Genomic DNA, 27,869 nt, shown 5'->3' on the forward strand with positions numbered 1-27,869 from the left:
GAGCAGGAGAGGGGCAGACACGGGCTCTCAGACCTGAAGTGGTCTTGGCTGCCTGCTGCCCAGCAGCTGGAGGAGAAGCACACGGGAGGCGAGGGACAGCCATGAGCAAGCGCAGACGTTAGCAACGCCTGAGAAGTTCAGGGTTCAGCCTGAGGGAGAAGGGGTCACCCTGAAGGGTTTTACGTAGGAGACTGACAGATCCAATTTATATTTTAGAAAGATAAGCTTTTCAAAAAGGCAGAGGTGGGCTTAAAACGGGCAAGAATGGGTGCTGGACTAAGAGCAGACACTTGCATGTCGTGGTAAGAAACGATGGGAAATGACCAGGGACAGAAGCCGGGACGGGACTTGCGACTGTCTGACGGCACAGGAGGGGCAGGGGAGTCTTGGTGGACGCCTCCACCCTTCGACAGCAGCAGGAAGAGCCGATGCGGAGATGGTGAGAAAAGGAAGACGACCAATGACGAGTTTGCTTTTGGACTTGCTCAGCTGCAGAGGCCTCGGGAATGTGCCAGCAGAGGCAACTACTGGGAAGGTAGATAAAAAGAATGGAAGCTCAGAGGAGAGAGATGAGGCTGCAGACACAGATGCGGGAGGCACCACTCTGCCTTACACGAGTGGATGAAATCACTCCAAGAAAGTCTGAGGAAAGACTCGCAACAACAGAGGAAGACAGGGTCCTGGGGAACCAGCAGTACAAGGCTATGCAAAAGGAAAGAAGCCGACCCATGAAGGAAACTGAGGGCCACCAACTAGTTAGTGGGATCAGGGACGCCGCAGAAAGAGCCTGGGGAGGTGAGTCCAACAGTGGGAGTGCTGCAGCAACACGAAGGACAAGGAGACACACATCTCCAGCAGCTCCAACCAGAGCCCCAGAGGCAGCTTCATAAGAACAGTCTCAGTGGGAGGTGGGGGTGTGGACGGACTTCAGGGGACCAGAGAAGACGGATGGGACCAGTATGGAATCTTTAAGGGATGACACAGACACTTCTTTTAATAGTTGGGTTGTAAAGAGAAGAGTGATGGGGAGATACTGAGGGGGCTGTGATTGACAGTTGGGTGAACGTGGCTGCTGGCTTAGTGCCTAATGTCCTAGGTCCTCCCTTTACCTCTCAAGATATAATAAATGATTTGGTCATCTTATGACAGTTGAAATGCGGGCTTTAACAACAAACCTAAGTGACCATTATATGCTGGCAGTGAGCCAGATGTAATAGGGACACGAATGACGGAAACAGTCTTTGCGAGGAGCTTAAAACTTAGGATGTGTGTGTGTGTGCACATGCGTGTATGTGTGCATGCATGTGTGTGTGCGTGCATGTACACGTGTTAATGGCCTGCAGGAGAACAATTCCGTTACTTCTGAATACGTGGGACTGGCAAACCATTTCCAGAGAAGTCTAGTAAAGCAAGGCTCAGGTCTTCTTTTCCCATGAGATCATTTATATTCGTTAGAGACAAGGGGAGGTGACTCAGAGAGAAAAAGGGTCACTGCATGCACCCCTCCGGGCCATCTCGGATGAAATGTGGAGGCGGCACCACGGGAAGAAGCAGTGATCAGGGTGGTCTGCAGAGCTCGGCCTCCCTGGTCTAGTCCTCCTCAGATGGGAGAAAGGCCAGGGCGGTGACACCATCATTGCTCAGACCTGTGGCACAGATCTAAGAGAGGCTGGGGACAGCTCACCAGCAAAGGGCTAAGGAACCTGCTGGATGGGTGACATCTGAGTAGTGCATACTGTTACCTGGAGCAGAAAATGAACAGATTTTATTGAAACCCTCTTCTGATATCTGTGCCTTGGAATTCTGACCCTTTCAGTCACTGCTCTATAACAAGACTTAAATAATCTGAAGTCTGGGAATGTAAAAGGAATCTTCTCACATCTTTGTTTAAAAATTACCCTAAAACAGGGGAATAGAAAACAGATACAAGAAATATAAATATTATGTACATCTACTAAAGATTCGTAAGAGGTTAAAAGGTGTAACAGGGGTTCAGAGAACAAGACGATCCTGTCAGGGTGATGAAGGAAAAAGCTCCTCTCAGAGGAGAACTGGAACAGGCACAGGCCAGCCAGACATGTGACCAGCAGTGAGGACACTGGCAGAGGCACCCATGGGAGCTACAGGGGGTCATCCATGCGGTTACTGAGCAAACGTCTCCTGACCAGGCACTGCGTACCAGGCAGTCAGCTAGATACTGGAGATACAGAACTGAGAAGGCCAGATTTTCTGTTTATTTGTGAATTTGCAAATTTGTGACGAACTCTTGTGGAGCATTTCTCACCTGAACCGAACACGGATAAACAAGGATATCACTCCTAGTCTAAATGTTCACGTTTCTCTACAGGAATCCCTGCTGTAGATGTAACATAATACACAGTACATGCACTCTGTTATCTTTCTAAAACCCCAAAATATAGAAATTCCAAAAGTCATGTGGGCCCAAGAGTTCTGAAAGGAGATTGTAGAGAAAAGTTCCAGAGGCTGTTGACCAACGATCTTGGTAATGAGAATTTGTTGTTGAAAGTCATGTCTGCTCACTCAGTCACAGACCATGCTTACCACAGAAGGCCGAGTTCACCACCAACCTGGTGAGAACCAATCCGCTAACTACAACCTCATGGAGTTAGCTTTACTAAGCTCAACCGGGATAAAGGCCAGTGCTGAACCACATGTACAGCATTCTCCCTTGTCAATAATTATTTTACAATTAAAATATGAGTAATTTCCACAGGTTAAATCTAAAATTCCAAGCCTATTCTCCATTGGCTGTGTCATTTCTTCAGGTTGGATGGCTGGTGTGATGATACTGAGATTTAGACCTTGAATGACAAGAGGGAGTCAGCCCTATGACAGTAAGGGACAATTACTGTTTAATCAAAGAAAAAACAGTCTCGAAGAGGCCCTAAGGTGGAAGGATTTGGAAAGTCTAGGCAACAAAAAGGCCCCCTGTGCTGGAGTCAGCTGGAGAGAGGCTGGGGTGCAATGGGCAGGGACAGGGGCACCCGGCAGATTTTACTCTAAGTTTAATGGGAAGACATTGCAAGCATTTTAAGCAAGATACTAATAGGATCTGACGAAAACTTTAAAAGGATATATCTGGAATATGAACTGTGATACTGTTTCGACACAATAAAGCATATGTATAGCGAAGTAATGGAGTTTAAGGGAAAAAGATCAATTACGGCCAACTGGAGGTAGAAGGCCTCATCTGACTATAACTGTGATTTCAGAAAATTAAATAACTGGTCACATAAAAATATTTAATGATTCTGGTTTTTAGTTTAGACTTTTGGAATCACTATATTGTTACTACCTAATGAGAACACTATACAATAAAGATTAAATGGTTTCTTAAGGAAGAAACCATTTTATCACCATCTAACAAAACCATCACACAACAAAAACAAACGGTGATTAAAGTACTTAATCAAAACAATGAAGATTAACTCAAATCTGTTAACAATTCACCAGCATGTCTACATACGTATATACCCAAACAGAACCTGTGTCTAATGTGAACACGACCGTTTCTGGGTAAGACTACTTCTATATAAAAATGCTAATAGGCAGATTGGTTTTATGTATTCCACACTACTTCTTACAAAGAAACACAGTATTTGATTCAGCAAGCAATAGTTATTTTTAAAATATATATTACAAAGTGATTTAAGTGACTTTCACTTGATATTACAAAAATAATACTGGTACTATGTCTGTCATCCTTCTGTGGCTCAATTTTCTTTGCTAAATTACTATAATCATCTTACTCCTACACATACTGTTGCTATCCTTTACCTTCTCAGCATCAATAATTAGGTGTCATATAAAAGTGACTAGATTCCCTAAGTAAATTTCTTTTATGATGGTCACAAGGGCGTTGCATAAAACTGTCACTTTCAGTTAGTCTGATATATCTACGCAACAAAGGAATGTCAGTGGAAGTAAGTATGCATTACTAAAATGGTCAAATATTATAAGGTGTAATCAATTATTCTCTGGAATTTAAGAATAACTTTAAGCCATTAAGTATTAATAATAAAAGTATACTAAATTCCAAGTTATCAAAAAATGAGTTTAAGCTAATAAAAAGCTAAAATCTCATCCTTCAGTAAACATGAGAAAAAACGTGAATAAGAAGAAAAGCATTTTAAGCATATGCTAATCGATAAAAGCACGTCCACATTTACTACTCTAGAAGCATCAGACTTCTTTCCAAGAACGTGAGCGACCTGAGACCACTTACCCGTTGGAGGCAGGCAGTCTTTCCAATCAAAATAGCCTGCATAAATGCCAGGTTCTAAGGAGCCGACGATGGGGTCTGCTTTCAACTCAATGTAATTTTCAAAGAGTCTTTGGTCTAATTCTTTCAGTGAGGCCATGCTAACCTAAAACACACAATAAAGACTAATTGTGAGCTGTCTATTTGAGGATGAAGGAAAAAGCAAAATAATGTAAATAACAAATACTTCAGTATATTTTAAAAGCATTTACATTTTCCTACAAAAAACCATGATTTTTATTTAATTTATTTTTCAGTAATAAAGAGCCCTCTCAGCATAGCTATTTAACAGGATAAGAATTAATCTCCATGTATGGACTATACGTCGTCTTCACAGAAAGTTCAGCCCACGTGACCTGTGACTTCCCGCTGTCAGCGGGAGCTGAGCAGGGTGAACAGGTGAGCAACAGTCCTGAAAGTCTGTGCTCGGTCTCCTTGGCATACGAGAGGCCAGGAAGTCGCAGAGTGCTGCAGAGAGTCCTAAGTTTGGGAGGGTATGAGAAGTCTGGGGACTCAGGAGTCTCTGCAGCAGCCTGGTATCCACCAACCTCCAACACTAGACCCGAGCGCCTGCAAGCTGACAACGGAAACAAGGACACAGCTAAGGCAGCCTGGCAGCGATAAACAGGGGTAACTGCCAACCTCCAACACCAGACGTTAGCGCCTACAAGCTGACGATGGAAACAAGCACACAGCTAAGGCAGCCTGGCAGTGATAAACAGGGGTAACCGCCAACCTCCAACACAAGACCTGAGCGCCTGCAAGCTGACGACGGAAACAAGCACACAGCTAAGGCAGCCTGGCAGCGAGAAACGGGGATATCCACCCGTCAAGCAGTGAAATTCAGCTGCGTGGGAGACAAGTAACAACTTCAACTTAGAAAAATAATGAAAACCTTAAAGGAGATTAAAGTACAATACAAAATCAGACTTCATGGAGCTAAAACACATGATTTCCAAAGCTAACAACTGAGTAGATCAACTGAAAGAACTACTGGTCACTACTGAGACTGAAATTAAGTGCAATAAGTACTTCAGAGCACACAGCGAAAATGTAAAGAGATGGAAATTATGAAGGAAGTGACTTAGAAGATAGATCTAGGAGCTCTAACATGCCAAACACGGAAATTCAAGTAGAGAAATATGAATGGTTCAGAAGAGGTAATAATTTAACAAGCAGCAGCAGAACAAATACCTAGGTCTAAATAAAGACTGAGTCTCTGATTTGAATAGGCTCGCTTAGTTCCAGGCTAGACTGATGAGATACTGCACACATCTAGGCAAAAACTGTTAAAGTTCCAAATTTCTAAATAGTAAAAAGAGAGAGAAAATCTTTTAAGCTGCTGGCTGTGTGCCAACTAAGTTTCTAATCAACTGATTCCATGACCAGCAACTCTAGTTGCAGGCATCGAGCCGTGCTAAGAGGGCACACATGTCTGTGGTAAGACTCCCACAGCAACTTTGCTCATAAACCCAGCACTGGGAACAACCCATTGTCCACTACCACGAGAATGACTAAACAAAATGTGGTATCCAAACTCAGCAATAAAAGAAGATAAATTACTGACAGAAATGTAAACTGGATAAATCTCAAAAATCATTAAGCTGGAGCAAAAGCCACCAGACACAAAAGACTACAAACTGCATGGTCTCATTTTACATGAGGTTCAAGAACAGGCAAAGCTCATCTCTGCTGACAGAACAGTGCTGAGAGGGTGCCTACTGACTGCGATGGGGCATGAGGGAAATGTTTTATATCTTGATCTGGATGGTGGACGCTGGGATGTATTTACGTGTAAAAAGTCACACATCTGTACACTAAAGATTTGTGTGATTTACTGTACAAATTATCCCTCAATTTTCTAAAAAAACGTTGAAAATAAATGGATGAGGAGATAGATACTAGGCAAGTGAAACAAAAAAAGAAAGGAGTACTATTGTGTGACAAGGCAGGATTAAGGCCTTCAGCACTCGCCTCATAAATTCTGTTGTAAGAATTTAAAAAGATAAGTTGTGAAACTTGTGCAGCACATTTAAAGTACACAAATGCTAGCAGCTATTATTATTATTTCAATACCCTATTTTCACTAATGTCCTGTTCACACTGGCCAATGAAAACTGCATGTTCAAAGAATACGGCTGTTAAGGAAGCAGAGAAAGAGTGCTTAAGGAGACTGAAAAAGGCTCACAGAGACGTGACGCCTGAGGGCACGCTATCCTTTTTGGCCAGATGTCTCTAATAAAAACAGGGCACCTTTTCTAAGGAAAAAAAAGCAGGAGGGTGTGTCGGGGGGATGCTAATTCAATATTATGTAACCAGAAATAGAAGTATTCACATATTAAATTCCTGCATACTAGAAACAGGGAGCACCTTTTAAAGTACTTCAAACAGTTGGTAAAAACTTACAGAAATACAGAATATATTAGAAGGCAGCATTTCAGATGTAGGGGCAAATAAGACTTGTGATAGTCTACCATGATAGTTTTTCATGTTCTGCTGTCATTGGCCTGACTTGTATGACAGCAAGTGCTCATGATGGACAGGTCCTGGAAAACAAACACCTGCTAAGCAGATGACACATTTCCTCGATTTCCACACAGTGTCTTCAACTTACTCAAAATAGTAAAAAAGTAAAATCATTACATTATATCGTTTTATTTTAATATTTCTAATTTACCATTTTAAAAACTTTCCAGTAAAAATGCTTTTTAAAAAGTATGTTTCTGAGAAAGAAAAAAATAACAGGAAAAAACCCTATTATTTTCATTTCAAAGATGACAGAAAGAGTACATTAAACTGAGCCATCTCTATAGAAATAAACTCATCAAACTACAATTGGAACATCTATGTAAGTGAATTCACATTACTAGGTTCAGGCAAATTAATATATTTTTTAAATTTTTTATAAATGGATGGCTGGACAGATGGCAAACCGACATTCCTTTATGTTATTGAACCATAACTTGTCAAATGTGGACAAAACAAATGCCAGTAAATAATTAATTTTAAAAAAACCTCTTAATCCCTAGTAGAGATGGCACTATTTAAAAAAAAGAACTGAGGACAAACAGGACATACTGAAGGGTGATACCTTCTACCATAATTCTAACCTGATGACTTACTGCTAATCTTTAGTATTCCCCAAACTTCTCTTTTTCTGTGAATTTTTAATAGTCAAGTTAACCACCTCACATCCCATTAACGAGGCTTCACTTGATTGCTCCAACCTCCTTCTCCTTAGTAGGGACAGTCTTTCATTTGATGATAGACTATTTGATTTGTCCACCCACACAGAACGATCCGAGGGGCACCGGAAGGAACTTCACTGCTGCCACCTCCTCACTGATGTGTAAAATTGTACCATTCCAAACTAAGCTTAATCATCTCCTTTCACCTAGCAACAAAAACCAAGAGGAGTTTCTAGAAGCGAAATACAACTGAAATAAAATGTCAACAGACAGCAAATTTCAGCAAGATTAGACACAACTGAAGAAACTGTGAATGAGAAGAGAGAACTAAAGAAATTATTCCTAAGCATTACAGAGAATTAAAGATGAGGGGAAAAACGTGAGAGAAAAACGTAAGAGACATGGAGAACAGAGTGAGAAAGTCTAACATAATATATCCAATTGGAGATCTTGAAAGAGAGAAAAGAGTGAATAATGGAAGAACAAATTTGAAGAGCTAATAGATAAGAATTTTCCGTAACTGATTAAAAGTATGAGAGTCAGGGAAAAAAGCAAAAAAAAAAAAAAATCATACCAAGAGACACATCATAGTGGAACCACAGAATATTAGAGACAAAAGAAAATATCTAAAAGTAGCCAGAGAGGCTTTAATACATCTTTCTCAGTAATCAACAGATTAAAGACCAAGACAAACAAAAGAAATGGAAATAGAAGGTTGAACAACATAATTCACAAACTTGATCTTATAGACATATATGGAGCATGGTATTCAAAACTGAAGGACATAATCTTTTCAAGCAAGGTAGAATATTTCAGAAAACTCACTTCCAACGAAGTTAATTACATGATATTTCATTGACCGCAGAACACTGAGCTTAAAAATCTCTAACAAAGAGAAAACTAACTCCCAATCTGGAAACTAACTGCTCCTCTAACTTGAAAATTTAAAATCACACTTCTATATATCTTGTGTGCCAAAGAAAAACACACAATTAAAATTAGCAAATACAAAAGTGAATCACAACTAATATATCATATATTAACATGTAGAAACACAGCTTAAAACATAGAGGGAAATTCATAGCCTTAAATATTCATATTAAAAAGGCAGAAAAGTTTGGAACAAATGAGCTATGTAAATAAAACACTTAAGCTAAGAGCCCAAATTACTGCATGAGAAAACAGGATACAGAGAGAGATCACTAAAGCCAAAAGTTCGTTCTTAAAAAGACTCTGGCAAGACTGATCAAGAAAAAAAGAATGAAAATATTAACCACGCAATATTAAGTATAAAAGGGGGTCGCAATCTCAGATGCCGTTGAGATTGAAATAATAACATGAAACTATTATAAACAACTTTATGCCAATAAATTTGCAAATTTAGACAAAATGGACAAGATCCAAGAAAAACACAGATGACCAAAACTAGCAAGAAGAAACAGAAAACATGAATGGTTCTTTAATCATTAAAGAAATTTAACCAGTCATTAAAAATTGTCTCACTAAGGGGGCTGGCCCCGTGGCCGAGTGGTTAAGTTCGTGCGCTCCGATGCAGGCGGCCCAGTGTTTCGTTGGTTCGAATCCTGGGTGCGGACATGGCACTGCTCATCAGACCACGCTGAGGCAGCATCCCACATGCCACAACTAGAAGGACCCACAACGAAATATACAACTATGTACCGGGGGGCTTTGGGGAGAAAAAAATAAAATCTTTAAAAAAAAAAAAAAAAAAAATTGTCTCACTAAGGAAATACTGGGCCTAGAAGGTTTTACGACAAAAGAGTTCTTCTAAATATTCAAAGAACCAATCATTCTAATCTTATACAAACTCTTTCAGAGGAAGAAAAAAGGGAGATACTCTCTAATTTATTTTACAAACTAGCATAACCTACATGAATAAATCTCAAAAACAGTATTGAGTAGGAAAGGCAAGTCATAGAAAAACGTATGCCATATAATCCCATTTATGCTATCTAAAAGTCAAAAACAGGTAATACTAAACAATGCATTGTTTAGAAACCACAGAATGCAGAAGTGGCTCTGTAGGGAGGAGAGCGATGCAAATGAGCAGAGTCCTGGTCACAATGCTCCATGTCTTCAGTTTGGTGGTGGGTGCACATGTATTCATTTTATTATTCTTATATTACATCTACATAAGACATATCCTTCCGTAGGGATAAAATATTTAATATAAAAATATTTGAAAAGAACTTACAATCTAGAAAAGAAGTATATCAATATTAAACTAATCATAATGTAATGTGTTAAAATGCTATCCTAGTGGTATGAACAAAGCATCATCGGAAGAAAGAAGAGGATTTGATTCATTTTGCACTTTAAGAGAATGGATGAGGAAAGGCCATTAAGGCTTTCTACAGCATGAGACATCTGTATCTGAGATGGGCTTTGAAGGATGATCAAGATTTTGTCAATCAAGACTGAGGAAAAGGCATTCCAGACAGATAGTACAACACAAGCCAAAGGTACATGTTCTCACAACAGAGCTGGTAAGCTGATGCTGAATGGATGAGTGAGCAGACAGATCATATGAAATGTTCAAGGACAGATGAGTGGCGAGATGACAGTGTACCGGCGTAGGGAGATGATTGCCTTGAGAGAAAAAGGTAAGAGGGGCCAGAACACTGCACCGAATCAACCTAAGGAGTTTAGGTTTTATTCTTCAGGCAATGAGGAGCAGTGATACGTGGAAAGGAAGAAGAACAATGTAATCAGGTCTGTATTTTTGAAAGCCTATCCTGGAAGTCCATGCACTACGAGCTAAGAGAGTGAAAAAATTTAAGAGATTAAGCAAAGCATTTGGGAGGCAGGTTCCTGCAACAGCACAACAGTCAGTGACGAAAAGGGGCTGAGTGTGGACAGGTAGAGCAAATCAGAGAGATGCAGATGGATTCAGAAGATGGTTCAGGGGTTGAACTGAGAAGACAGCATAAACTGTCCTGTGGGATGGAGTCAAGAACAAGTTCCAAGTGCCTAGCTTGCTGACTCAATGACTATTGACTAAGATAGAAAACATACAGAGAAGCTGCTCTGAAGGAGGAAAAAAGATGGTTTTGGTTTGGGCGCTTTGATCTGAAATCCCAGTGGAAACTTCTAGTTAAGATGTCTGGTAGGAAATAGGATTGAAGCCTCGGAATGACATGCAGGTTAAAGAGAAAGATGTTGGGAAACCCAGGCATCAATGATAAACGAATGGCGGGAGCAGATGAGATCCTAAGGAAAGCGTGTACAGCGTGAAGAAGAAACAACGCAAGCCCAGGCCCAGAGGAGAGGAGCAGTCTGCGGGCGGCGGAAGACAGCTATCTGAGTGGTTGGATTTTATCTGCTCAGGTTCAAGGGTTTTGGTTTAGGAACTTCACATCCTATCCAACCGGTGAACCAATGGTTTTACTTACTTATTTCTTAGACCTCCCCAACTTCCCAAAGAGACTTTAGTACCTTTCTCTCATCTCTGAAACAACATCTTCTACGTGAAATCATATCCTTCCTCGCGTTGGGAAAGCTTTTCTGAATTACTTTCTGTATTAGGGAAGCAATACTTTACCTTATAAATTACAAGGTCCTTGAGTCCTTGCTACTGTACTCTCTATGTCTGTTTCTTTTTTCTTTCCCATTTATACAAGGAACTTGAGGCACTTAAATAGGGTCAAAAATTAAGTTCAGTATTTGTAGGCAGGGACACATCTGACTAAATATAATTCCAACTGATAAGATCTTAAACTCCAAAATAAATTAATTTACAATGAATTTATTATATAAAAATAGCCTCTAAACAAAATTTAGCTAACTTATATGATAAAAAGATGGGGAAAATAAAACAAATATAAAGAGATAAAACAGCAAGGACAAAAAGATATAGTCGTTCACATCTATGAATTCAAACGATTTCAAACAAAATTTAAGAATTATATACAATTAAGCTAAAAATAATCAAATAGGTAAAATAAGGTACATATGGTTCAAATGACTCAAAAATCTTTAAAATTGATTGCTGTATGTAAAAGATCTTCCCTGGATATATATAAAAAAAAGAAGTTGCTTTCTTCCCACCCCCATGTTGGAATTTCTAAAAGAGATTTAGGGGCTTAAAATAAAAATCTCTCATCAAGAAGCTAATGCCAGACTTGTTGAATGATTACAGTCCCAAGTCTTTCAACAATCTGCAATTAGACAAACTCTAAATTAGATGTTTGCTTTTTAAAGACTGGGACAGGCTAAAAAAAGCAATTTATATATGTACAAAAATTCCTTGGAATTATATAATTACAGCTACCACAATAAAATTATATGCTAATGTATATTAACCACACAGCTCTTGTTTTCCCTTCTTAAAGGTCTCAAAAAATTAATGACTTGTGGCAAAACTCTGTATTTCCTTCACCCTTCAAGTACTTTTAAAAGGAACTCTTCTAGAACATAATCAATGAACATATGAAAAAGTGTTACCCTATCAAATAGAGAAAGGCATGCAAATCAAAACATCAGGAAAGAGTATTTTTACCTATAAATTAAAAAATTATAATCAGCAATGTTGGCCAAAATGTGATGAGACCAGCTTCTGAAAAGCAATCTGGCAATATTTCCCAAGAGTCTTTGGAGCCCTAACTCTACTTCTAGGAACCTACTATGAGGACGTAATAAGAAACGTGATCAAAGATTATTTTCACCTCTCAGTGACAACAGCAACAAAAATTAACTTTAAGGTTCTCAGCGAGGAACAAGTTAAAAAGGGAAAAGGTACATTCACATTAACAAATATTATAAAGCCACAAAACTCATATTTATAAAAATATTTAATAAATGGAAAAGTGCTTACAATAGAACAGTCAATAGAAAAAGACACACTCAATATAAATGGAATTCAGAAATATGTTTCATATTTTTTATAACATATATAGATATAGGAATATGGTATATATAGGTATAGGTAACATTATAGATAAAATACTGATTACTATATATACTAAAATATGACAGTGTTTATCTTTGGTACATTACAGGCGATTTTTAAAAATTTTTTTTAGACTTTTCAGTATTTCTCCTTTTTAAAAATATTGATTGAGTCTTTCTTTCATAAGTAAAAAAAAAAAAAAAAATGCATGACTAGAAAAAACATGTCCAAGACTTGAGAAAAAGCGAAATGGAACTGGCAATGCAAATGGAAATGCACACAAATGGCAGGACGCAGAACCCTTAGCAAACCCCCAGACCAGTTCTGGAAGGAGAGCTAAGAGAATGTCCAGTGTCTGGTGACACCAAGTTAGGAGCTCACAGTGAACTATTATCTCCCAGAGCAGGAACAGAGCCATAAAATGGATAACAACAGTTTCTGGGATCTAGGCCTCTAGAGTTATTGGTCCTTTGAAAAGGGAACTATGAAAAACAATGACAGTTGGCAGCCTTTTTCCCTTAATGCAAGAAATATATTCTACCTGGTTGGCATCATGAAATTAATGAATTCACTCCTAATAAATAGAATCAGCACAAATGCTATAACTAAATCTAGTTTACTGTCTATTCATTTAATACACAACTGAATGATTTCAAAATATTCAATGGTCAATTTAAAAATTCCAAATTCAGAGTGTGAAAAATAGTCCACTATTTATTTTAAGCTGTACCCCCAGATCCTTCTTGTTACCTTGATGTCTCAAAATGATCTAGACAAAAGCTAGAAAGATATCAAAGCTTATTTGTATGTTGTTTACACTCTGCTTCCTAATCATATACTGAAGCAATGGATAGTTCCTACTTAAACTTGGTAAAAACCTAAAGAAAACTAAACTTACTGCTTCTGTTATACACAATTCCTAATCATTTCATATAATTTTAAAATGATGAAAATTTTCTCCAGTAAACCTATTCATGTTATTATTGTTATTGCATAAAAACAAAGTGTCTACTTTCTATAAACACTAACTTCTCACTGCAAGAGAGCACCTTACAATTCTCAACACAAAAATTTCTGGAAATAAACTCGACATTTGGCCCTACAATCTTAAGTCACAACATTTCTCATCAGGATGATTAATCTTTACGAAAAGGCAGGAAAACAAGACAGAGCCACCCACTTTGACATTTTCATTCTTCGAAAAAAAAAATCCCAATCTAGTTCATGAACTAGAACCATCACTTATAAAAAGTATGCAATCCATCAAGAGTACTTTTTGATTTTAAGATTAACAAGATCATTATCTTTCCTATTCTTTGCACTGAGAAAACTGTACTGACCTTATAAAGTGGTTCTAGCTTAGTTTTACTTAGAAATCTGATAAACCTTTGCCCAGGAACCAACCAACCTTTAATAACAAGGTTACTTCATTTTTTCTTTTCCAGCTTACTTGAGAAAATATAAACAATGTATAACATCTAAAGTAACCTACTCCATTGATTTATACAGGCCTCATTTTTGTCCAACCTTGCTACATCCATGGATTGTAGAGTGGAAAGTCTGTATTTTTCAACTAAGATAACAAGCATGCTACAGCTGTTTTAAGCCAGTCTTGAGTGTGCATGCATGTGTGTCTATGTGTACGCATGCTCAGGGAGTAAAGCAGAAGCACCACTGTGGCCATGTGGAGCCGGAGAGAGGAAGACGAGGGCTGAGCAAGCAGGAAGAGGCTTTCCTGCAGGCGCAGGGAGCTCACTGCAGGCTGCAGGCAAAGGCTTGAACCTGAAAGAGGCCAAATCTGCACTGATTCTTAAGGATGTGGGTTTGCTGGCTTTCTCTCCTTATTTTCTTCCCTCCCTTCTAAACAGCTTAGGTAGGGAGTAAATCAGCTCTAACTCTGAGAAAGCTTTGCTCTAGAGAAAAGAAGAGAGTATTAAATTAATGATTCAAGGTGAGTTATGAGGAGGGGAATCACTCCAAGACAGGGACGGGTGAAGATGGGGAAGGGATGTGAATGTGGGAGGGCGAGCCGAGCGAGAAGTGTAGGGAAGCAAAAGAAAGAGGGAGCTGAGAAAAAAACAGTCTGGAAACTAAGCGGATAGAATAACCAACTTGTCCATTAACATAATCCATTCACCTGTGTTATTTTTTCTATGCCTTGGAAGTTGTGCTTTTCAAAATGTTCCGCAATATTTAGGAAGGTGTGACGCTCCAGGTAGCAGCAATTACTGAGGACTATCAAAAGCCGCTGTTCCTAAAAACAAAACAAATGTTTAGAAAATTACATTTATGTAACTAATCGAGAGTCTAACAGCACTTATCACTCATTAAATTTAATTATTACGTCTTGGTGTTTATCAACTTCAACACTTTGTTTTTCTTGGCTGCTTCTTTCCCAATATTAACAGAGAAACATAATACAATTCTATAATTTCACTTACTGCTCGTTATCACATAATACACTAACGAGTCAAATAATGTTCCCTTTGAAATTTAACAGCTGTATGGAAAAACATTGATGAAACACAGTTAACTAGTAAAGTAGGATCAGCTGTTGTTCTTTTGAAAGGGGGTTCTACTTTGTCATTCTACTTAATACTTTGTGCACAAAAAAATCTATAAATAGATATTTTAAAATAATTACAAAAATGTATAAACTCTTAGAAATTAATTTATAAATTTTCATAACTTGGAAGAGAATTAAAATGCCATCCGTATGTTGTGATCCTTCGAAACCTTTGGGTCTCCACGGCCTTTTTTATGTAGAACAGTCTGCCTCTTATGGGGAGTGGGGGAGAGAGGAGAGGAGACTCCCCCAGTGTCAGTCATGGAGAGAGCTGGAGCCCACATTCCACACTCTCCAGGGTTCTAGCCGCTTAAAGTAACTTCTTATCAAAATTACCAGAACCCAGTGCTGATGCATAAAACATCCTTTTACAGTTCAGAAGAACTATTTTATAAATAAAATTCCAGGAACGGCCTTTGTCACTGCCGCTGTGGCTCACCGAGAGCACGTTCCCCGGGCTCCTCAGGTGTGGGAGAGAGTATTCTCTGGAACAACTGTGACTAATTTAGGGTCTTGATTTAAGATCCCTTGACTAAAAGCTAAGGCAAAAACCACTTTCCAGGAAAAGTTCTCACCCATATTTTGCTCACTGTTTTGTATATAATCAAATAACCCACGTTAAAGTCAATAAAATAAGTGTGGAAATAAACAGGTCTCAGTTCTCTGAGGTACAGGAACCACTGAGGAACTACATATACTCTGTGAGCTCAACTGCCAAGCATAGCTTTTCATCTCCCCAAAACTTCATTTTGCTCATCAAATTTTTTGAAACTTTCTCAATTTCTTTATTTTAAATGTTCCTAACTTTATTTCTGGCAGAGCGTAGCCTTATCCACTGCCTCTCTTGGTCATCAATAAATATAATTAAAAGGCCAAGGAATTATTAAAGTACCTTTGAACAAATGAAAGGTTGTTAACGGCCCTGAATTAACCTATGGATGGGAAATGGAGTATAAAACAAGGTAAATAGGGCTACGGCATGTATCCTACTCCACATTTTGTGAAGAAATGGCAAGCGAGAAAGCCAAAGAGCAAGCAGTGAACGCCCTGGAGAGGGCGCAGGCGAGGCTGGGGGAAAGGAGGCCACATCCGCTCTTGTGTGGAGTTCCTGTTCTGTGGTCCTTGTAAAGTACATGAAATAAAGTCAATGTAATGTTTCATCAGCCACTCTAAACATGCTGCACCCTTCAAAAATCTCAGCTGGTTTCTCAGTTATAAAAGAAATCCTTAGTCACCTTTCCTTCAAGAGTCTGCCTCCAAACATCAGCCTCATCTCAGAGTCCATCTGGGCCTGGCGCCCGTTCTCTGCCCTGTTAATTGACTCTCTTTGGCTGATTTTTCTCATTGTAAATGAATAACTATTTGAGTGACTTAAAATCTTACTCTCAATAATTGTTTTTTTCCTCAAATCTAACCAATCAGAAAAATTAAAGTGGGAAGAACTGAACAAATCAAATAGTCAAATTCTTAAACTTGGACGACTAATCAAAAGCTTATCAACAACTCAGATGAATACATGTGTTTGAAAAAAACCACTCAACCCATCAAACGGAGGACTTGCAGAGCAAAGACTATGGCCTTATGTATTATTTCAGTTATTTCTTATAGAATCCTTCTGAGACACAAGCATTACCACCCCAACTTTGTCCAGGAGAAAACTGGACATGCTCAGTGACATGTCCAACGTTATTCACTTAGTAAGAAGGAGACCAGGAAGTGAACCAGTGTCTTTTGACTCTAAACCTAGACCTTTCTTACCATAACTGCATCTCTGCTGGGTAAGAGAACAAGAGCCTAAGAAGGTCTCAATAATCTGCACCAAATCTAATGAGATATCAGCCAATGGTAAAAAAAAAAAAAAAAAAAAACCCAGGAACTGAATTTGGGACCGAAGGAACAATTTTTGGAAAGTAAAGTGGGAGAGATAAGTCATGTGACTAGCAGAACCAAGGATGAAACGCTTGGGGTTTTAGTTGACAGTAAGGTCAGTGTGAGTCAACAGAGATGTAACTTAAATGTGTCGTCCTGGCTGCTTCACAGTAATCAGGGTCACATGGGAGTCTTGCTCCACCCCTGCAGGAGGACAGAAGTAGACTCAGGAGAATCACCACCACACCACAGGGCTGCAAGCTCATCAGCTGGGAGACGCCTCAACAATTTAGGGTGTTCGCTGGGGAAGGGAAGATTCTGAGGGCACACAGCAGCTGTTTTCAAACGGTGGAAAGATTATCATGTAGAAATTGGGCTTGTTCTAAAACACCAAGAAAACAGCACAGTTGGCAAGATGGCTGGCAAGGTCTTCCTTAACTTAGAAGGATCTTTAGTCCACGTCTTTCTCTAGCTCTCTTTCTGTGCTCACAGCGGAAAGAATAGTTTAAACTCACCACATTGACTTCCTCAGCTCCTAGTAGCTCTTGACCCAGTGCAGTCAGACGGCCCCTTTGGAGGTCCTCTGGGGTAGTTCTCCCACTGTCACACACAGCCTCCTAACTGCCATGCCCACGAGGCTCCAGTTTTCATCTGACGCAACCTGATCCTCCGTCAGTATGCGATACCGTTAAATATTCCTCTGTTTAAATGCTCTTGTCTATCTCAAGAAAAGTGCTCTATCTGGATGCTGTTCTCTCTCTCTCCGATTATTCCTTTTCAAGAATCTTCAAAGCTCTCTGCTTCTGGTCACCCCTTACATACTGGTACCCCAACCTTATTTTGATATATTTGGTCCTCCTCTCATTCTACGAGTATTTTCCCTAGTACTCTCACTCACTCCCAGGTCTTATAATACACTTACACACTGCTGATTCACAAATCTCTATCTAGATTTCTCTCCGGGGACCAGACAAGTATATCCAATCACCCACAAGAAATCTCCACCTGAATGTCACTCATTCAACACATTTGGTCCCAAACTGAATTTTTAATCTTCCTTTAGAACATTTTTCTTCCTGAATTCTATCAATGGTACCATTATCTACCTAGTCATCTAAGTAATTAAAGCTAGAATAGTTTTTTTAAAAAAATTACTTTGATTAAACTATCCTTTTCCTAATATCACAAATCCCTTATTTAGGAACTCATAATAATTGTGGAAATGATGTAGGGCAGGAAATTTAGGTCACATATTTTCTTTCTTGAGAGATAAAATCACATACATACACACACATCCTTCAAGCTAATGACAAATCAGAAGGGGTATTATTTTTTTAAGGTAGCTGGGGTTTGGATTTCAACAGCTGAACTTATACATGTGATAAAGTATGTGTGTGAATCATCCCTAATTACAAGTATATGTTAAAAAACATGTGTGTGTATATATATAAAAGGTGGTTTGGTTTGGTTTTTGCCATGGAACTTGTGTCCAAATAAAATGCTATTAGGGAATTCATAGAAATAAAACAGAGAAAAGCAGAACTTCTCGGGTTAAGGAGGAAAAATGTGGGGAGAAGGGCATCTGTCCTTTGCATCCTCACCCAGGGAACCACCAGGGCATCTGTTTCACACTCAAGGGCCTGCGGGATGCATGGAACTACTTAAGCTCAACTTCAGCTAAACAGTGTTTAAGTGTGGAATACATATAAAGTTATATTTTTATTAAAATTTTCACAAAACAAAACATAGCTTCAGGGTAGAGAGTAGTATGCCACAGCCGCAGCCAAAGTAATTTAGACTGACTTATGAAACAGTCATTATACAGTTTTAAAACGACATGTTTTACTTTCTATTTATCATCTAATTATTTATCATCTTACCGAAGTCAAACTAATGTCTTCATGGATACTTCCAAATAAATCAGGAGAAGAAACATCCATGGAAAGACTGAATATAGAAGCAAGTAAGAGAATAGTTACAATCAAAGCAGTAAAATAAAAAACGCTAATATAATGTTATATGTCAATTATACCGCAATTTAAAAAAAACTGCTGTGAACCCATTTGGTCTTAAAAGCTTTTGGTCAAAAATTACACAACTTTCTGTTAAGTTTTTTATATTTAATAATTAACAGTTCAAAGTGGACACTATGGAGTGTCTATTAACATAGGCCATATGAAATTTGCTTTCGGATCTTCCCAATATTGACTTAGCAGGAATTCTTTTCTTTAAACTTAACCAACTGATTTTAGAATTCCTATGGAAGACTGAGTAGATGAAAATATCAAATAATATTTCAAAGTAGAGAAGCAATAAAAGGAAACTAATCTGAAAAACATTAAAAAATAAACTAATGATAAAACGACACAAACTGATAGAAAATATATATGAATAAAAGAAACAAGATAAAGTTCAGAAATACGTTGCACCAAATATTATAATTCAATGATGTATGAAACAGAAATTGTAACAAAACAATAAGGAAAGATTTACTTAACCAGTAACATAAGGGAACTGATTAACAATACACATTCCTGGTAGATTAATGTGGTAAATTAATTTTAAACATATAAAACCAAATCAAAGAAAAATCAGAAGAATTAAATATTTATTAGGACTCAGAGAGGTGACAGTCTTACATACTGAGAGGCAAAAACCAATACCAAGAAACAGACAAACACGGAGAAATCCTCAAATTGTCAATTATGGATTTAAGAGGCGTCTATTTAGCATCATCTGTGTCAGAGCATAAAACAAGTGCACAGAAGTTAAGCCTGTCAAATATCATTCAGAAAAACTGGATTTTTGAGAAGTCCTTTAGAACAGCATTATGAAAGAATTATCACATGGTTTTGCAAATATCAAAACATCAAGCTATCCTCTGGAGCTCAAATGAGTAAGCCTGACCCAGACTTAATCCTACTAACATAATTAGTCTGTAACAAGAGTATCGCTGCCATCCTCTAACACTAGAATTACAGAAGTTACCAAGTAGGAACTACCTACCTACTTTAATTTCCTACTTTACTACTTATAAAACTTGTCTCTTTGGATAAGCAGTAAGCTAGTCAATCATGTGTTCAGTGTGCTATCATGTTGCCAGTAATGCTGAGTTCAGAAGATAAAGCAATTATGGAAAGAATATAGATCAAATATATAAATTATAACTTTAACATGAACAATCTATCTCTCTGATTGGAAATCTTAAAATATAACACCAACTAGTCTACACTTTGTTAACACTTCTACGTGTGCAATGAGATTGACTTCAGTTTTACTCACTGTGCAGTATCTACATCAGCATCAGGCTTGGCGCTCAATTGTTCCAGACAGTGTACAAAAATCTAAGTCAAAAACAACAAGTGTCAGTGATATGAACTCTTAGACTCTAACCTATTTGGACATTAAAAATAATTTTACATAGGGGCCGGCCTGGTGGCACAATGGTTACTTTCGTGTGCTCCACTTCAGCACTGTGGGGTTCATGGGTTTGGATCCCAGGCACAGACCTAGTACCACTCATCAAGCCACAGTGTGGTGGCATCCACAAAAAATAGAGGAAGAATGGCAGAGATGTTAGCTCAGGACCAATCTTCCTCATACACACACAAAAATAATAATTTTATATAAATAAAAAAACAGAAATATATATCCAGGGGCTGGCCCCGTGGCCGAGTGGTTAAGTTTGCTGCAGGCGGCCCAGTATTTCATTGGTTCGAATCCTGGGCATGGACATGGCACTGCTCATCAAACCACGCTGAGGCAGCGTCCCACATGCCACAACTAGAAGGACCTACAATGAAGAATATACAACTATGTACCGGGGGGCTTTGGGGAGAAAAAGGAAAAAAAAAGAAATATCCTGTAAGTGGTATACATGCATGTATATCTCCCATAAGTGACAGAATATATACTCCACCAATGTATATCACATGAGTGATAGAAAATTAAAGTCACCTGCGTTTTGATTCAATTATTAAGTTCTTGAATATATTTTAGGAAAAAGACCTTATCCTTTCTCTCATTCACTCACTCATATGCTCAACTTTATGTCCCCATAAAATACTGGTCCCAATCACAGAACTTTATGCTACAAATATGATTTAAACAATTATCATGTCACTTAATCTGTGCTCTAACAAAAATAGATACAAAGTATCAAGAGAACACAGAAAGGGGAGCATAATATAAATGAAATATTGGAGCATTGCTAAAACAAGTTGGAATTAACCTTACCTGGAACGTTATTTATTTTGTTATCTTACTTACCACAAACTATTATGTACTCAGACAAAAAGGAAAAAGAACACATATTTAACATATGCTGCACCATATATTATAAGTAGGAGGGGTTGACTAATAATTTGCAGCCCTCCAGGCTTCAGGGCATCAGTGCTTTTACGTGTTACCTGCATGATATGGATGCTTAGTTGGCAAACCTCCTCCTGTGTTTTAGGTTGTTGAAAGACCTGTAAGGAAGAATTTTGATGAAAATTTTGGGACTTAGCTAAGAAAACAAAATTTTTTGTTTACAAAGTTTGATATAAAAAATTAACACATGGCAAACTGCTTCCAGTGTGGGTAACCTTTCTATGAAAAGGGACAGGAGTGGGACCTGGCCTATGGGAGGTGTTTCTTCTGCCCGTAGTGGTCCTGGCCTGGGAAGACACTGGCACGGCACTGCCTGACCACACCCAGGTTGCCATGCTCTGTCTGTGAGTGTTAGCAGTGCAAGCTCTCTGCCGACAACACTTAACGCTCACATTGTAACTTCCTTCAGCCAATCTCGGAACTAACACATCAAGGGCCCATGTAGGGGGCAAGCAAGCAGTCAGGGGAAAAAGCTCTTGTGCTGGAATGACTCAAAAATCTACAACCGTGATTCCCAAGGGTTCCCTTGGAAAAGTTTACAACAGAGTTTGAACATAAGAGAAACTTACACTGGCTTCTCCAGGCTTGCACTCTAGAACGCCTTTGAGTGACTGCAGAGAACGCACAATGCACTGCTCAAACTGACACGGCTGAAGGAAAAACATGGGCATCTTAAAATGGAAAATAACCATTGATTATTAAGACACTTAACAGAAGCGAGTATGGCCCAAGACTCAATTTTCCAGATTTATGGAAGGGAACAGAGATGCCAATCATCTGACAATCTCCTAGGCACTAAGATTTACATTTGGCATGTTCTGCACTCGGTATTTAGAAAATGGGTGAATCTTAAGACTCTCAAATACATCTAATTCAACCAGAACAGAAGTCAGGTATAACTAAAATGTTTCTTCAAAACTCTAGTCTTCTAAGAGGCAAATGACATGCTGAAGAGCAGATACAACAAGTTTCTATAGTAAACGCTATTTCCAGGGTGCGTTCTGGGATGAGCTCACTCTCCAAGATCTTCCACATCTCTGGTACTGTTCAACAAAATTGAATGTTAGTAATAATGATCCAGAGGAGGTCCAAGGTCTTTAATTCAAAAAAGTCGTTACAGTCATTTTCTATATACATTGTCAGAAAATGAAACTTGAAAATATGTCCAACAAATGGCATTCAAAGTAAGTTTAAATGAATCCTGACTGTATTTAAGGTTTTACTTTGTGCCAGGCATACCCTAGGTGATGGGGATATCAGAATAAGACAGACAGAGTTCTCATTAAGCGCATATTCTAGGGCGGGAGACACTATCACAACAGACAGTCAACAAAACCCTGACTTTTTACTAAAAAGAAAAACAAACTATAGAAATAAAATTAAGTGCAACTGCAAACCAGACAAAGCATTATGAAAAAACAAGTGAAAACTCAAGACAAAAATGGTGCTGGGGTGCCTGCTCTGACCAGGAGAGTCAAAGGCCTCCTGAGACAGGGAGGCGACGGAAGCTGAGACCTGAAGGGCAAGAGGGGCTGGCGGGGAAGAAAAGGGAGCAGGGAGGCCTGCTGTGCACAGTCCCCCAGTGGGCCGAGCCCTCGCCAGGAGCCACAAGAAGAGCCAGCTGTGCCTCACAGCCAGTGGGGGCTCCCGGGCCGGAGACCAGCTAAGGGGCTGGATCTCACGCAGGTGGTGGGCTGTGCACGGCACAGATTCACCAGCCCAGCTCTGTGTAAAACTCCACAGCAGAGCCTCTCCTCCATACAAGCTTCAGTGTTTTTTTTTTACTGAAGATCAATTTTTTTAAAAGTTTGGAAAAAAACTGAACAGAAGAAAGAGACACCTGTATACAAACAAAAAACAGACAAGTTTATCTTCTTACAAAAAGGAACCCAGACAATTAGGGAAAGCTAAAACAGTGCCTCAACTTGAATGCCATTTTAATAATGCACTTTGAAGCCACCAGAGGGCACCATAAAGAATACTTGAAAGTAGAATTACCCAAAAAAAAGGAATATAGGATGAAATATCAACTGCACAGAAAGTATTTAAAGGGTCAAAACATTTGTTAGGCACCTGACCTTATCCATCCAAACCACCTGCCTCATAAGGTATGAAAATCTAAGATGTTAAAATGATAATAAGAGTAGGAATTAAATCCAAAATTCAACTGTGGGGGGCCGGGCCCGTGGCCTAGTGGTTAAGTTCAGTATGCTCCGCTTTGGTGACCCAGGTCTGGTTCTCGGGCACAGACCTACCCTACTTGTTGGCGGCCATGCTGTGGCAGCAACCCATATACAAAACAGAGGAAGACTAGCAACAGATGTTAGCTCAGGGCCAATCTTTCTCAGAGGGAAAAAAAAATTCAACTGTGGGCAGTTAAATGTTGATGCTCATGTTGGTCATCTAGATTTCTTGCATTAAAACTTGGACTAGATTTCCTTATTTTCTTTTTATATCTATATTAATATAATAAATGGAAAGAGAACACTAGAGAGCCAAATGGGTGGTTTCAGCTAAACTGGGAGTAAATGACAGTCTGAACATCTACTATTTCTTTCTTCTAGAAAGACAGTCCTATCTCTGCACACCGTCAGTGAATCATCCACGTTAGCTGACTCTAAGGAGTTAAAGCAAACCATTCCAGTTCTTCTGAAAGAAAAAAATTCTCAGAATGATCCAAAGTGAAAAAAGGTAGAACAGATTTTCAGCATGAGAAGAAAACAGGATGCTTCAAAGAAGCTGCTTCAGAGCACTGCAGTCAGGTTTGAATTAGAGGTGATGCACCAGCTGAAAGAACCGTCATGAGGCACAGGCACCTTCATTTCTTTAACTGGATAAGAAACACTTTCCCAGCCCAGCAACATGGAAAGAAAAACACATTCTCATTTCAAACAAATGGGAGTGGTGCTATGGAAATGTCAAGAAAATATAAATCAGAGGTACATAATAATCTTTGACGCAATTTAAGGAATTGTTCAAAATCTAAGAATTTAGCAGATTTTACTTAGGTTAAAATATTAAAAGCTGGAACCTAGATGCTACTCTAACACTTATTCACCTTTTCTCTTAAGTGAGGCCCATGGTGAACAGCTAAAAATGTGGTCCAGTTCCAGTCTATTCTCCAAAGCGTCCAACTCGAGGGCCTGGCTAACACCAGGAGTGCAAGTTCCTGTGGGTCACTCATCCACAAGGTGCAGTGCGTGTAGTTGTCTGCCTCACGTGTGTGAGACCAAACATGAAATTAGTTATTCTAGCGTTAGAGTTTCTAACGTCTGTAGTCAAACTTTAAATTGACTACAAAGAATTTTCTATAACAACCATTTCAGAGCATTTCAAAGGGGCTCATCTACTATAATCAAACAAACAACCTTACACTTGGCAGCCAGCACACAGGCACACACTTGGACACAGACATGGCAGCCAGCACACAGGCACACACTTGGACACAGACATGGCAGCTAGCACACAGGCGCACACACTGGGACACAGACATGGCAGCCAGCACAAAGGCGTATACACTGGGACACAGACATGGCAGCTAGCACAAAGGTGCACACACTGGGACACAGACGTGGCAGCCAGCACACAGGCACACACTGGGACACGGACATGGCAGCCAGCACACAGGCACACACGCTGGGACACGGACATGGCAGCCAGCACACAGGCACACACTCGGACACGGACATGGCAGCCAGCACACAGGCACACACGCTGAGACACGGACGCGGCAGCCAGCACACAGGCACACACTGGGACACAGATGCAGCAGCCAGCACACGGGTGCACACGCTGGGACACGGACGCGGCAGCCAGCACACAGGCACACACGCTGGGACACGGACGCAGCAGCCAGCACACAGGCGCACACGCTGGGACAAGGACGCGGCAGCCAGCACACATGCACACACTGGGACACAGATGCGGCAGCCAGCAAACAGGCGCACACACTAGGACACAGATGCGGCAGCTATCCCGGAAGCACATTCTGGACTGACTGTGTACAGGAAACATTAACTTAAAGAAGGATCTAAAGCAAACATGTATTTTACGGCTGAGTTTTGTTGAATGTCTGTCCTTGTTTTTTTAATGAAACATAAACCCTTACAAACAGCTCTGTTTTCTCAAATTGAATGTATACATTCTTTCCTTTGCACAAGATTGATCTGAAGCAGGTATCAGAAGCCAAGCGTCAAGGTAACTCCTGCCTAATCAAGCCTGGCTTTCCCTGGGGCCAGCTCTCCAGCGTTGATGGGTCTGACCCTCGCCGGGGGCCGTCTTCCAGGCTTACTGCAATCATCAAGCAGGAGAGGGTTATAAGAAACAGCTGTGAAAACAGTCGGGCGTGACATAACCCTAAGGGATGATTATTATAGTGGCCCCAGTGCTACAAGTGTTAATTTAATAAATAAAAATCCTGTATATGGGTCATTTCGTGTTTTATTCCACAGTGTCTCATTTAATCTTAACCAGTGACACTGAGAGTAAGCACTCTGCTGCTTCCTTAACTAGGGGCAGAGAAGTGAGTGGCTTCTTTAAGACTGCATGGCCATCAGGTGGCAGAACTAAGGACTGAACCTGAGTATGACTCTAAATCCAGTACATTTTCCTCTATACCAGTGCTGTCCAACAGAAGTTTAATGCAAGCCACAAACACAAGGCATATATGTAATTTTAGAATTTCCAGTAATCATATTAAGAAAACTAAAAGGAAAAAATTAATTTTAATATAATTTATGTAATGTAACATATCAAAATATTATTATTTCAATATGTAATCAATATAGAAAGTTGATATATTTTACATTCTTTCTTTTTGTACTGAGTCCTTGAAGTCTGGTGTGTATTTACACGAGCCACATCTCAGGTCTGCTCCATACCTCCTTTCTCTAAATATTTAGTGTGACAGAATTAGTTATAGGATAGTTTGTATTTAAATACAAATAATTGTGAAAAATAGAATAAACCAAATAAGTTAAAGCAGATGGCCTCTATTTTATTAACAAAATAATTTTTATTAAAAAAATAAATAAAATAAGTAAATCCTTTAAAATATAATTATAATAGATGTGTTAAAAATAATACATTTCCCAGGGGCTGGCCTAATGGCCGAGTGGTTAAGTTCACGCGCTCCGCTACAGGCAGCCCAGTGTTTCGTTGGTTTGAATCCTGGGCGCGGACACAGCACTGCTCATCAGGCCACGCTGAGGCAGCGTTCCACATGCCACAACTAGAAGGACCCACAACTAAGAATATACAACTATGCACTGGGGGGCTTTGGGGAGAAAAAGGAAAAAATAAAATCTTTAAAAAATAATAATAATAATACATTTCCCTAACTAATTTCAAGCATGATTTAATTTAGAAAAATTTGGAATTATGCACTGCTATTTTAAACCACAGCATTACGTAAAGTAAGATACACTTCTATATATATATACACTAACTTAAGAAAGAACCTGGAACTTTGGAGGAATAGAAGGAGAGAATTTCAACATGTCAAAAATTCCCCATCTCTCAAATGAAGACTGTTGATAAGAAGTACAGAAATGTGAGGAAATGAAGCAATATTACATGGGATCACTACTTCTCAACTGGACTCACCACTATTTTGTAAATTTGAGCAAATGAAAATCATTTTCTTCTAGTTTCTTTATCTACTAAATAGGTAGAAAATGCTAGTTGCCTCCCCAGAAATTTTCTTCTTCTTTTTTTCTTACTAAAGTAAGATAGGAATTATTGGGACCAGCAATGTGCTCTGCTGAGAAACTAAATTTTTTCCAGGCTCTCTTGTAGGTAGGGGTGGGCACATGAATAAATTCTGTCCAATTAGATGTAATTCTGTCCAATTAACTGTGGCTCCCAGGAAACTGTTGGACTTTTCTACCAACAGGAACAAGGCCATGATGGTTGGAACTGCAGTGGCCATCTTGTGATCATGAGGCCATCCTGTGACAGAAGCCATGCTAATGATCACAAAGAAGAAAGACAGAAGGAGCCCTGGGCACTGAGTACACTGATTGCATGACTAAGCTGCCATGCACCAGCCCCGACTTCTTTAATGTGAGAGAAAAAGGAAACGGTCATCTTGTGTAAGCCACTTGATGTTTTAGATTGACAGCTGACTGTCAATCTTAACTGATACACCCACCTACAGGATTGTTGTGGGGATACATGAGAGAGACATGAAAACACAATAGATCATCCAAACTATTTTCAAAGGTATTTTGAGAACCTAAACGTCCCCTCTGAAACATGATGATTCCAGCATGAGCAGATCACGATCACAATTGCTGGCCTGACCTGTGACTGTGTCTGGAGAGGTGTGTTGTTGTTTGTTTTGTTTTGGCTTAGGGGCCAGCAATCGTATTTTTTCTATTCTGCTTTTCTGAAAAATTCAAGTTGCTGGCTAACTTAGAATTAAGCATAATCTATTAAAAAATGTAATGCAAACAAAAAAAGTAAGTTATACAAGATGAAGAAAGATCCCTCTAAAAGAAACCCACTGTTTTTATTAATTTTTAAATATCTGTGGTTAGATTTAATCAAAAATGCCCAAGAAGGAAGACTTTAAGAAGTGTATTTTTCTATTTCCAGGAACTATTTAGGGTTGCAATACAAAGAACATACGCTCCTTATTACTATAACAAATCATTTATTTTGAATATAATATACACTAATGAT

General features: G+C 39.1%; 1 protein-coding gene across 39 annotated transcripts in view; it reads right to left on the reverse strand.

Annotated features, from left to right (window-relative positions):
* The window catches only part of EXOC2 (exocyst complex component 2), a 206,597-nt gene that overhangs the window by 46,569 nt on the left and 132,159 nt on the right, over positions 1–27,869 (reverse strand). For 23 of the 39 annotated variants that reach the window (XM_070244020.1, XM_070244032.1, XM_070244036.1 and 20 more), the window contains 6 exons: positions 21,755–21,835; positions 21,224–21,283; positions 20,097–20,158; positions 18,695–18,761; positions 14,517–14,633; positions 4,247–4,388 (listed from right to left, as the gene is read on the reverse strand). In XM_070244020.1, the coding sequence (XP_070100121.1) occupies positions 4,247–4,388; positions 14,517–14,633; positions 18,695–18,761; positions 20,097–20,158; positions 21,224–21,283; positions 21,755–21,835 (529 nt within the window). Of the gene's footprint in view, positions 1–4,246; positions 4,389–14,516; positions 14,634–18,694; positions 18,762–20,096; positions 20,159–21,223; positions 21,284–21,754; positions 21,857–27,869 lie in introns of all 39 variants that reach the window. The other 16 variants (XM_070244019.1, XM_070244005.1, XM_070244010.1 and 13 more) reach the window with 1 other exon arrangement.

The sequence above is a fragment of the Equus caballus genome, chromosome 20 (genome assembly GCF_041296265.1).
Source record: "Equus caballus isolate H_3958 breed thoroughbred chromosome 20, TB-T2T, whole genome shotgun sequence".
Lineage (NCBI taxonomy): Eukaryota > Metazoa > Chordata > Mammalia > Perissodactyla > Equidae > Equus > Equus caballus.